The sequence below is a fragment of the Sminthopsis crassicaudata genome, chromosome 4, assembly GCF_048593235.1.
Source record: "Sminthopsis crassicaudata isolate SCR6 chromosome 4, ASM4859323v1, whole genome shotgun sequence".
Taxonomy (NCBI): Eukaryota; Metazoa; Chordata; class Mammalia; order Dasyuromorphia; family Dasyuridae; genus Sminthopsis; species Sminthopsis crassicaudata.
The window spans coordinates 438,666,747-438,680,276 of record NC_133620.1 but is presented as its reverse complement, the minus strand read 5'-3'; the positions used below and the strand labels follow the sequence as shown (position 1 = coordinate 438,680,276).

At 33.6% G+C, this 13,530-nt stretch overlaps 1 protein-coding gene across 3 annotated transcripts in view; it reads right to left on the bottom strand.

The window, feature by feature from the left end:
• Nucleotides 1-1,469: 1,469 nt before the first annotated feature.
• HAO2 (hydroxyacid oxidase 2) overlaps nt 1,470-13,530 on the bottom strand; it is a 48,864-nt gene continuing 36,803 nt past the window's right edge. For 2 of the 3 annotated variants that reach the window (XM_074263234.1, XM_074263235.1), the window contains 2 exons: nt 9,797-9,866; nt 1,470-3,524 (listed from right to left, as the gene is read on the bottom strand). In XM_074263234.1, the coding sequence (XP_074119335.1) occupies nt 3,469-3,524; nt 9,797-9,866 (126 nt within the window). In that variant the 3' untranslated portion in view covers nt 1,470-3,468. Of the gene's footprint in view, nt 3,525-4,239; nt 4,369-9,796; nt 9,867-13,530 lie in introns of all 3 variants that reach the window. The other variant, XR_012481403.1, reaches the window with a different exon arrangement.

Below are 13,530 nucleotides of genomic sequence, written 5' to 3'. Positions count from 1 at the left end.
AAAAAAAAACAAATGAAAGTGACCTGGCTGTACCAGATCTAAAACTATATTACAAAGCAGCAGTCACCAAAATCATTTGGTACTGGTTAAGAAATATAGTAGTTGATCAGTGGAATAGGTTAGGTTCATAGGATACAATAATCAATGACTATAGTAATCTAGTGTTTAATAAACTTAAGGTCTCCAGCTTTTGGGATGAGAACTTACTATTTGACAAAAATTGCTGGAAAAATTGGAAATTAGTATGGTTAGAAATTTGGCATTGATCCATACCTAACACGCTATACCAAGATAAGGTCAAAATGGGTTCAAGATTTAGACATAAAAAGTAATATTATAAGCAAATTAGAAGAAAAAGGATAGTTTGCTTCTCAGATCTGTGGAGAAGAAAAGAATTCATAGACAAAGAAGAACTTCAAATTATGGAATGCAAAATGAATAATTTTGATTATATTAAGTTTAAAAAAGTTTTTGTATACTAGAATATTTACTTAAAACCATCAGCAAGCATTATTTGTAATGCGTATAAAGCTAGAAGTCTTCTCAGTAAAAACAGATGTGAAACAAGGATGCCCACTGTCAAAAATATTATTAATATTGCATTGGGAATTCTAGAAATAGCAATAAGAGAAGGAAAAAGAAATATAAAGAATCAGAATAGGGAGAAAGGAAATAAAACTATTTCTCTTTGCAGATGTTATACTTGGAAAATCCTAAAGACTCAACTAAAAAGTTAATTGAAATAATTTCAGTGAAGTAGGATTCCAGGATTCTGAAGGAAGATAGAGTTATAGATACCAAGTGTAAAAGAACTCTAGACAGTATAAAATTCCTGGAAATATACCCACTAAAATAAACTCAGGATCTATATGAACAAAATCACAAAAAACTGTACACGAATAACATCATATTTACATAAATGGAGAAACATTAATTGTTCATGGGTAGGCAGGGCCAATATAATAAAAATGATAATGTAACCAAAATCAATCTATATATTCAATGTCATCCCAATTAAATTACTAAAAAGTTGTTTTACAAGCTGGGAAAAATAAGAAGAAAATTCATTTAGAAGAACAAAAATATAAGAATATCAAAGGAACTAATGGGGGGGGGAAATGTAATGTAAAGGAAGGTGGTTTAGCATATTATAGCTTAAACTATATTATAAGGCAGTAATTATCAAAATTATCTGGTACTAAGAAATAGAAAGATAGATCAGTGGAACAGAAATAGATAAATAATCTACAGCAACAAATGAATATAATTATCCAGTGTTTGATAAGTGTAAAGACCTGAGTTTTGAAGATAAAAATTTATTTGGCAAAAACTGTTGGGAAGTCTGCAGTTTGGCAGAAATTAGGCATAGAACGATATTTGACACCATTTACCAAGATAAGATCAAAATGGACACATGACCTAGATATAAAGGTAGATATCACAAGAAAATTTGCAGACTATGGAACATATTATTAATCAGGTTTATGGTTCGATGAGCAATTTATGAATAAACAAGAGATAAAAAGTGTTGTGAGATAGAAAATTGATAATTTAGGTCACATTAAATTAAAAAGGTTTTGTACAAATAAAACAAATGTAGTCCTGATCAGAAGATGTCTGGAGTTGCTTTCTGGAGGATCTCTGGGTGAGCCTTGGTCTTAAGTGGAGGAGTGATGAAGGCAGGACAGCCAGCAGAAGGATCTCTGTTTCTGTCTCCATCTTCGATGTCTCCTCTGTGTCAGAGTCTCTCCTCTTTCTGTGTCCGAGTTTGAGCTATGTCTCCAGTCCTCTTAGCTCTTAAATACCTCAGTATGATTACATCATTATATCACACCAACTATATGCCAATTAGAGTGATTACATCATTATATCACATTAAGTATAAATGAACGAGAGAACCATTATCTCATCAGTCACACTGAGTAAATGCTAAACTATAAGCACCCAGCTGTAAATATCCTTGCTTCAAGTAGAACACAGGTGTCATGCCCTCCATGACTTCTCAGGTGTGGGGAGAAGTGAGAAATTCCAAAAGGAAAATGGGGAGCCAAACCAGATATTTTTAGCAGGTTTCCTCTGGCCTGAAGGGTCTTCTCACTCATAGTTCCCCCACTATCTGTGGCCCTCTACAAGAAGGAAAGCAGAAAACTTGGAAAATATTTTGTAGAGTTTCTTAAATAAAGGTCTCATATCTCAAATATATAAAGAACTTTATCAAATCTATAATAATTCAAGTCATTCTTTAATTTGTAGATGGTCAAAGCATATGAACAGGTGGTTTTCCAATGGGAAAAAAAAACAATTCATAATAATATGAAAGAATGCTCTAAATCATTATTGATTAGAGAAATGCAAATTAAACAATCTTGAGATGCAATTTTATACTACCAGATTGGCTAAAATGATAGAAAGGAAAGTGATAAATGTTGGAGGCAATGTGGAAAAATTGGAACCTTAATTCATTATTGATGGGTCAGTGAAATGATCCAAGCTTTTTGGAGAGAGATTTGAAATTATGCTCAAAGAGTTATTAAACACTTATACCCTTTAATCCAACAATACTACTATTGGGTATGTTTTCCAAAGATGATTAGGAAAAATGAAAAATAACTTAAATGTGCTAAAATATTTATAGAAGCTCTCTTTGTGATAGCAAAGAAGTGGAAATTGTGGGGATGTCTGTAAATTATGCAGTGGCTAAACAAATTGTTGTGTATGTTCATGATGGATTATTACTCTGCTACAAGAAATGATGAGCTCAATTATTTTAGAAAGCATAGGAAGATCTCCATGATATTATGAAGAGTGAAATGAGCAGACCCAAAAGAACATTGTATATAGTAACAGCAGTATTGTTTTAAGAACAAGTTTGAGCAACCAAGTCATCCTGATTATTATAAATAATGAAATAACTGCAAAGTAGGGAGGGACAGGGGCTTCAGATTGAACAAGACAAAAATCTAATACATTCAGCCTTGGCCAGATTGTAACAAAATGGGATTTGGGGGCCCTATGATCACTGAAGATGGAAATGTCACTGAATGAATGCAGCTGTTCCTTTCTGCTCTTTCCAAGTGAATACTATATTGCAAATATCTTCAGTTTCATTGGGATGATCAAATTATTCAGTTTGGTCTTTGGGCACAAAATGTGTCAGCACAATCAGGAAGATGAAGGAGGAAATCAATCATTCCCTCATAAGGAAGGAGAAAACCAATCAGTTGTATTGATAACAGGATAGCATCAGAATTCCAGTTATCCTTGATCCTGGCATTCTTGTTCCTGAAATCCGCATAGCTAGCCTGATGAAGTTTTTGCTAGGTATCAAGGAGTTTGTGTGTGTGTGTGTGTGTGTGTGTGTGTGTGTGTGTGTGTGCATGCACAAGGGCACATACATGATGTAAGAAGGGAGGATCTACATGGTCATTTGATGTATCCAGTCCTCAGATTCCTTGGAAAGGTCACCTCTTATAGCTTGGAGAACTGTACCAAGTCCTTATTGATCTCTGAAATTGACCGGCAACCTAAAATGATAAAACACAGCCATATGTATCTAGATTCCTTTAGTCAGCTAATCAGGAGTCTATGTTAATTCATACAAAAGCAGACTTAGACTGATTTTTATATCATCTTAGACAATTATCAGGGAATCCCTAACCCATTTGAAAAAGCAAATTGTTTCAAATGCTTTTGAAGCACTAATTTAAAAACAAAATTTTATTATGAGAATTACAAGTAATTTTTATCTTTTATTCAGGTAGTCCTCAAAAGATTTCCATTTGGCAGCTTATCTTGTCATAGGCATTATATACTATGGAAGTAAAACAATTTATTAAAAAAAAGATTATCACTTAGACTAGTTTTCTTTCATTAGATTTAGTGAGGAAGGTTCTTTTTTTTTAAATTAAAGCTTTTTATTTACAAAACATATGAATGGGTAATTTTTCAATATTGACCCTTGCAAAACTTTCTGTTCCAATTTTTTCCCTCCTTTCCCCCACCCCCCTCCTCTCCTCTAGATAGCAGGTAGTTAAATCCAATATATGTATACATATATAGTTATCTTGCTGCACAAGAAAAATCGGAACTAGAAAGAAAAAAAATAACCTGAGATGCAAGCAAACATCAACAGAAAGCATGAAAATGCTATGTTGTGGTCCACACTCAGTTCCCACAGGCATCTCTCTAGGTATATATGGCTTTCTTCATCACTGAACTATTGGAACTGGTTTGAATTACCTCATTGTTGAAGAGAGCCACGTCTATCAGAATAGATCATCATATTATCTTCTTGTTGCCGTGTATAATGATCTCCTGGTTCTGCTCATTTCACTCAGCATCAGTTCATGTAAGTCTCTCCAGACCTCTCTGAAATCATCCTGTTGGTCATTTCTTACAGAACAAAAATATTCCATAACATTCATATACCACAATTTACCCAACTATTCTCCAGTTGATGGGCATCAATTCAGTTTCTAGTTTCTTGCCACTACAAAAAGGGCTGCCACAAACATTTTTGTACATGTGGGTCCCTTTCCCTTCTTTAAGATCTCTTTGGGATATAAGCTCAATATTAACACTGCTGGGTCAAAGGATATGTACAGATTGATAACTTTTTAAGCATAATTCTAAATTGTTTTCCAGAATGGTTGGATTCATTCACAGTTCCACCAACGATGCATCAGTGTCCCAGTTTTCCCACCTTCCCTCCAACATTCATCATTATCTTTTCTTGTCATCTTAGCCAATATGACAGGTGTGTAGCAGTATCTCAGAGTTGTCTTAATTTGCATTTCTCTAATCAGTAATGATTTGGAGCACCTTTTTATATGACTAGAAATAGTTTCAATTTCTTCATCTTAGAATTTTCTGTTCATATCCTTTGACCATTTATCAATCAGAGAATAGCTTGAATTCTTATAAATTTGAGTTAATTCTCTATATATTTTAGAAATGAGGCCTTTAGCATGTTTTCCCAGTTTATTGCTTCCTTTCTAATCTTGTCTGCATTAGTTTGTTTGTACAAAACTTTTTTTAACTTAATATAATCAAAATTATCTATGTTGTGATCAATAATGATCTCTAGTTCTTCTTTGATCACAAATTCCTTTATCCTCCACAGATCTGAGACGTAAACTCTCCTTTGTTCTTTTAATTTGTTTATAACATCATTCATTATGTCTAGATCGTGAACCCATTTTAACCTTATCTTGGTATATGGTGTTAAGTGTAGATCAATGCCTATTTTCTGCCATACTAAGTTCCAATTTTCCCAGCAGTTTTTGTCAAATAGTGAGTTCACATCCCAAAAGCTTTGGGTTTGTCAAATACTAGGTTACTATAGTTATTGACTATTTTGTCCTGTGAACCTAACCTATTCCACTGATCAACTATTCTGTTTCTTAGCCAGTATCAAATGGTTTTGATGACCACTGCTTTATAATATAGTTTTAGATATGGTACAGCTAGGCTACTTTCATTTGCTTTTTTTGTCATTAATTCCCTAGAAATTCTTAACCTTTTTTCTTCCAGATGAATTTTGTTGTTATTTTTTCTAGGTCAGTTTCTTGGGAGTTTGATTGGTATAGCACTAAATAAATAGATTAGATTAGGGAGTGTTGCCATCTTTATTATATTCGCTTGACCTATCTAAAAGCACTTAATATTTTTCCAATTGTTTAAATCTGACTTTATTTGTATGGAAAATGTTTTGTAGTTTTGATCATATGGTTCCTGACTTTCCCTTAGCAGATAGATTCCCAAATGTTTCATACTATCTACAGTTATTTTAAATGGAATTTTTCTTCATATCTCTTACTGTTGAATTTTGTTAGTGATGCATAAGAATGCTGAGGATTTATGTGGATTTATTTTGTATCCTGCAACTTTACTAAAGTTGTGGATTATTTCTAATAGTTTTTTTAGTTGATTCTCTAGGGTTCTCTAAGTATACCATCATGTCATCTGCAAAGAGTGATAATTGGTTTCCTCATTACCTACTCTACTTCCTTTAATCTCTTTTTCTTCTCTTATTGCCAAAGCTAGCATTTCTAATGCAATACTGAATAGTAATAGTGACAGTGGGCAATGCTGTTTCACCCCTGATCTTATTAGGAATGGTTCCAGTTTATCACCATTAAATATGATACTTGCTGATAGTTTTAAATATATGCTACTGAATATTTTAGGGAAAAGTCCATTTATTCCTATACTCTCTAGTGTTTTAAATAGGAATGGATGTTGGATTTTATCAAATGCTTTTTCTTCATCTCTTGAGATAACCATGCTTTTTGTTAATTTGGTTATTGATAAATCAATTTTGCTAATAGTTTTTTTTTTTTTTTTAATATTAAACAAGCCCTGCATTCCTGGTATAAATCCTACTTGGTCATGGTATATTATCTTGGGGATGATTTTCTGTAATCTCTTTGCTAATATTTTATTTAAGATTTTTGCATCAATATTGATTAGGGAGATAGGTCTATAATTTTCTGTAATGAGCTGTCGTCTCTAGAAGCTGCCGGATCACTCTCTGGGAAGAGATCTGCTGTGTCTTCTACTCAAATCTCTCCGACAGATTCTTCTTCCTGTAACGAACCGTTGTCTCCAGGCAGTTGCTGTTAACTCTTGTCCAGAGAAGTGACTTCCCTTCCTGCAGGGAGCCCTGTCAAGCCTGATGCAATGCAGAGTCTTTTTTTATCTCTGGGAGTCCTCTCTTTTATTCTCCCAGAGAATGGGCGTGGGATAATGCAAGGGCTTCTGGGAAGAACCACCTCAGCCAATGAGCCTGCTCCTTCCATCAAGTCAACCTGAGTTCTCACCTTGTAATTGTCCAACCTGAATTCTCACCTTGTCACTATCCAGACAACCCGAGTTCTCACCTAGTAATCCCAACAATTTTCTTTCTCTGGTTTTATCCTATCTGGTTTAGATGTGAGTACCATGTCTGTGTCAAAAAGGAATTTGGTAGTTTTTTATTCCCTAGTTTTTCAAATAGTTTAAGTAGTATTGGAGTTAATTGTTCTTTAAATGTTTGGTAGAATGCATATGTAAATCCATTTGGTCCTGGGAATTTTTTCTTAGGGAGCTGATTAAAAGCTTGTTGTATTTCTTTTTCTAAAATGGGGCTATTTAAGTATTTAATTTCCTCTTCTGTTAATCTGGGAAATCTATGTTTTTGTAGATATTCCTCCATTTCACTTAGGTTATCAGATTTATTGGCATAAAATTGGGCAAAGTAACTTCTAATTATTGCTCTAATTTCCTCTTTATTGGTGGAAAGTTCTCCCTTTTCATTTTTGAAATCAACAATTTGGTTTTCCTCTTTCCTTTTTCCAGTCAAATTAACTAAAGGTTTATCTAATTTTGTTGGTGTTTTCATAAAACTAACTTTTAGTTTTATTTATTAATTCAATAGTTTTTTATTTACTTTCAATTTTATTAATCTCTCCTTTTATTTTTAGAATTTCAAGTTTGTTATTTGATTGGGGTTTTAAAATTTGTTCTTTTTCTAGCTTTTTTAGTTGCAAGCCCAATTCACTGATTTTCTCATTCTCTATTTTATGCAAGTAAGCATCTAGAGATATAAAATTCCTCTTTATTACCAATTTGGCTGCATCCCACAAATTTTAATTTATTGTCTCATTATTCTCATTCTCTTGGATGAAATTATTGTGTCTATGATTTTTCATTCTTTAGGATGATATTATTTAGTTTCCAATTACTTTTTGGTCTATTTTCTCCTGGCCTTATATTGCATGTAATTTTTAATGCATCATAATTTGGAAAAATGCATTTATGATTTCTGCCTTTCTGCATTTGATTTTGAGGTTTTTATGCCCTAATACATGGTCAATTTTTGTATAAGTGCCATGAATGGCTGAGAAAAAAAAAATAATCTTATACCTGTAAGACTGGATAATGACATAAAAAAAGAAAACGACACATATTGGAAGGGACGTGGAAAAATTGGGACACTAATGCATTTTTGGTGGAGTTGTGAGCTGATCCAACCATTTTGGAGAAAATTTGAAACTGTCTGAAGGGCTATAAAATAGTCCATATCCTTTGACTCAGAAATATCACTATTAGGTCTGTTACCTAAGGAGATATATAAAAAAGGAAAAAGGATATATATATATATATATGTATATGTAGCTCTTTTTGGTGGTGGCAAAGAATTGGAATTTGAGGATATCCATCATTGAGGAAGGACTGAACAAGTTATGTTATATGCTTAGTAGAATACCACTGTGTTACAAATGATGAACAAAATGGGAAGACTTATATGAACTGATGCAATATGAAGTAAGAAAAACCAAAAAATATTGTGCACAGTAACAGCAATATTGTAGATAATCAACTATTCAAGAGAGATAGATAACAGCAGAAGAAATTATATTTACGAATGTTCATTTTTTCTTTGCTTCCTTGTAGGTAGTTCTTTTGTTCTTTTCTGTGTACTTATTTACTTTATTTTTTCCCCTTTCATCCCCACCCCATCCCCAAGCATGTTATAGTTAAGCACAAATATATTACATACACACACACTGGCCCTCCATGTATACATATACATTCAGACCTATCCACAGACCCCCCTGATATATATATATATATATATATATCTCACACAACAAGTTTGGGTGTGGAGTCAAAAGGGACATTTTTTTTCTTCTTTAGAATACTTTGATTTTATTCCTTTACTTTTAAACAGACACTCCTTATTTTCATGAGGGAATTTTCTCCTCAGAAGTTCCTTTCCTCCAAGAATTCATGGATCCAGACCAAAATAAGATAATAACCAAAGGTTTTAAAGCTACAAAAGGCATTAGAAGCCTAATCTTCCACTAAGTGTAACAGAAATATCACCTCTAGTAGCCTGAATTAATGCTCATAGCACCTCTGTTTGAGAACTTCTGTCTCACTATCTTAATTCAATCCAATAAGTATATATTGAAGTTCAGTGTCGGGCACTGTACAACAAATGGCAGCTCTTCCAATTATTGGGCATTTCATTGTTCTACTGAGCTGAAATTTGCTTTCCTCTAACTTCTATTGATTTTTGTAACTAGGTGGTACATTGGATAGAGCACCGGACTTGGATTTAGGAAGATCTGAGTTCAAATCCAGCTTTATTCACTTTCTAGCTATGCGATTCTGGAACAAAAGTTCATTTAATTCTGTTTTTCCTCAGTTTCCTCATCTGTAAAATTATATGGAAAAGAAAAAGTATCTCTGCCAAAAAAACAACCAAATGGGGTCCTATAGTCATTTATGACCAAAAGGACTTAATGAAAAAAAAACAATAGAATGTTCTTATTCTTCCCCATAATAGCTCTTAGAATGCTTGCAGATAGCATGTCTCTTCTTAATGTCATTTTTAGTCTAAATTCAGAGAATTTTAACTGTCCCTTACATTCTGAGTTCTTCAAGTCCCTTCTTGTAATTTTTTCTTTCTCTGGCCACACTTAATTTAGCATAGCAAATGTTTTTTTTAAAGAGTGGCGCCCAGTACTCTTGAGGATGTAGTCTTTTGAGTAAAGTAGAAGTATGCTAGCATAGCAAACGACTCTGTAATCTCAACACTTTGTTTCAAGCAATGCAACATTCCCTCCTTTTTTTTTTTTAAAGCAATTACATTAAACTATCTGCTCATATTAAGATTTTCCTTATTTTCTTTCTCCTTTATGCCCATTCTAAAGAGGACTATACCATGGAGGGAAGGTGGGGATAAAAAAAGGATTATGCTTGTTTTTTGGTATGTCTTACATTTACTCTAGATCTAAAGTGATCTTACCTGTAAAGGCCATGGATCTATGCAATTCCTGTTTTAATAAGTTCAAGAGTTGTTGAACTCCCTCTTCACCCTATTCACAAATGGAAAGAATTGTGAGGAAAAATTTTTTTCTCTATTAATTATCAGCCACTTTATCTACAAACAATATCTTGTTTGTCCATAATTGTTTACATGTTTTCTCCCTACATTACATTGTGAAAGAGATAATCCCTAGTTAAGTTAGTATTGATCATCCTGATGATTTATTTTCAGCTTATTCAGCCTATTTCAGATAGCTTTTAAAATAAGAGATATCTCTTATTAAATCATCACTGTAGTAAAATATTAATTTCTTCATTTTTCATCATTCAACAGTTTCTTTTAGAATGAGAAAAATTCCTAAAACACCTAAACAAGGAATTTAACAAAAAGGTCTTGTCCTGGAAGATGTAGATATTACCTAATGAAGTTTTTGGCAGACAGGAGATGAAAGTCTCTGTGGTACAAAGATAATTCTGATTATTGGAAGCTAGACTTGCTTCTAAAGCATTAGACAAATTGTAAAATTGTGAGAAATGCTGATAGTATCCCCTGGGAAAAATATTAAGATCATGGGACCAGACAAAACTCTGGGTTTAACAAGAAATACTAAAATTATGCGTTGTCAAATTGTGTGAAATTTGGTCTAGAACTGCTAGAGTTTAGGCTAACAAATTATTTTGACCTTAATATGGCATTTTTCATTACTGTACATTGAAAAAATTGAGAGCAGCTATTGAAGTACTCTACCCTGGCTAAATGGATTATTGACTCTGTTGGGCTGATTTATCAGATGGTCTATACCCAGTACCTCAAAAAGAAGCTCTTTGTCTACCTCTTCTTACCTATTTTAATCCTAAAACATTCAAACTTGTTACCAGTATCTTTCTCCTTTGGGAAAAGTGGTATATAATGAGGTGACAGGAGGTCTGCTGTTCCAGCCTTTTAGCTCATCTGCCCTTTCTGTGTGAAGGAGAGACATCCCCCAAATTGATGAGGATTCTGCAACACTCATTACTCAACTTCAAGCTATTTTTAGAGGTTACAAGTCTCTCTGACGAAATGTTACAAATTTAATGGACATCTCTTTCCCCTGGAGAAAATACTACTCTCATAGTAGTGGTCAATAGACAATTAGAGAAATAGCCCCTAAGATACTTAACATCTGTTTTGATTTACTTTATAAGAATAGGTTAAGGTTTATGTATATGTATTTATATGTATTATTTATATATTATTTATTTATTATGTATATATTTATATGTATTTCTTGCTTTAATTTCTCTTATAATATTAGTGTTCTCTTGCTCATCTACTTTCTTTTTTCTTTTTTTTCTGAGGCTGGAGGTAAGTGACTTGCCCAGAGTCACACAGCTAAGTGTCTGAGCCAGATTTGAACTCCGGTCCTCCTGAATTCAGGGCTGGTGCTCTATCCACTGAGCTACCTAGCTGCCCCAACTCATCTACTTTCTCAAAGGAACTAGGACCCAGACATTCCTAGAATAGATACTTTTTTTTTTTGCATCAGACCTTGTACTTGTTGACATAATAATATATTAATTATATTATCTTGAGATAATATAATGTCATGTTGACATAATAATAAGGACAGTATTCCCAACCAATCCTTTCTAATATATTGATGATTCTGTTATTCCTTCCCACTCTCTTTTCTATTCTCATGATCCTTCCACAATTAGGGTAGGGACATGAGTGAGTCATTGTAGAATGGCCACAAATTTCAACCAGACAAGGTGCTAGCTAGATGTTTTCTACAGGAAGTGATGGGATGATCTTCATTCAGATTGAACTCTAAAATTAAGGGGATGATGTTTGTAGAACACTACAAACAAGGGTGGGGAAAGTAGGTCTCATCTGTACAGCTGGAAATACTGCCAACAAAAGCATAATAATAACAACCCAAGAAACATTACTATTCAAGAAGAGGAATTATTTGGTGGTTATCAGATGAAATAACTATATCTTTCCCCAAAACACTTCCCATAAGTGCCATGAATGCTCTACTCCTCCTCCTAAAGCCAACCACTGAAGTTTCTCATCCCTATAGAATAATCTAATCTCATGGTCAAAAGGTTGGATGACTATGATAGTCACTATCTTACTAATATTAGTATTCTGCATCATATTGCCATGCAAACCTCCTTCTTGTTCCACAGCAATACTCTCAACAGTGTTGTTTATAGTTCTCTCCTATTCCATCTAAACTTTTTTTAAAAATTGGTAAAATCCAAAAAAGTCATTGATTCTTACAGCATGACAGATTAAGTTTTGTATGAAGCTAGAACCCTAGGATTTCATAGGTATTAGGTATATCAGCACACTCATTCTCTGGAGCCTGTGACTTCTGACTTATTCTAGTACTCTGTACTCCTTGTTGTTATGGGGGAAAGCAGGTATGCTAAATAATATTTGTTACAGAGCCAGGAAGAATCACCAACATTTGGAAAGGATATAAAAAAGCTTATTTCTCAGGTCCCCTTAAATTGATCAATAAGCAAGTGTTTATTGGAGGCCTCCTATGGGGGATTTAAAAAGCATGTGATATGATCTCTGCTTCAAGGACAATGTGATCTATTTGAAGCAATAGGACCTAACACATAAAATGATCAAATGGAAACATAAGAGATCTTGAAGCAAGTTCTAAAAGAACAGATAATGAATGTTATTGGATTTCAGAGGAAAAGGAGGTCTGTGCTATCTGGGGTAGTCAGATAAGTCTCCTTGGAAGAAATTAAAGTTGACTTGGGCTTTCAAGACAGGTACAGTTGAGCTGGGCAGAAATGAAAGGAGAAAATATTCCAAGTAGAGGGATGGTTTGATGCATGGAAACAGAACTTCAAGAGGCTTATTCAGAGAACAAGGATTAAAAAATCTGATTGGAGATGAGAGTTTATGAAATCAGAAACCCTCCTTTATCTGTCTTTCCAGTTTTATTTCATATTGCTTTTTAGCCATTTTAAATCCTACTCAAATCAAACCATCTGCTGTTCTCCAAATTCAACATTCCATACCCTGGTTTGGTGCATTGCCAAAGCCGTCTCTCCTCCCTTGAATGGAACCTCTCACTCTCCCTTCAAGATTAAGTTCTTTGTAAAAACTTTCTGGTCTCTTCAATTAAAATCTAAAGTTCTTAAGAACAGGGATTGCTTCATTCTTTCCATTTGTATCTCCAGATCCTATCTTAGTACCTAACACATAACAAGTTATTAATAAATTCTAGTGATTGATTAGGCGATTGATTCTTTAATCCTTCAGTTAGTGATGATTTCTTGTCAAGTTATCCTTGTTTTCACTGACCTGCATATATATTATATGCACTATCTTCTCCTCCACCTAGTAGAATATAAAATCTTTCAGAGAATACATAATTTTATTTTATTTTGTATTCCCAGTATCTAGCAGTCAAAGTCTTAAATAATGAGCACTTAATAGATGTTTTTTTTAAATTGAATGCAGTGTAGGAAGTACTGGTAGATAAAACTGGAACCAATTTGTGAGGACTGTAAGTATCTGAAAAATAAGATACTGCTTACGAATAATTCTGCAAGCTTGAGAAAGTCAATCTCTTTAGGAACCCTGGTCTCTTATCTGTAAAAAAAGCAATTGGGTTCTAATCTCCAAGATTATGATCCAGTTGGGAAGTTCTCAGTATTTGTTGTAAACAGTGTTGTGGGAGTAAAAAAGGATTTTGGCAG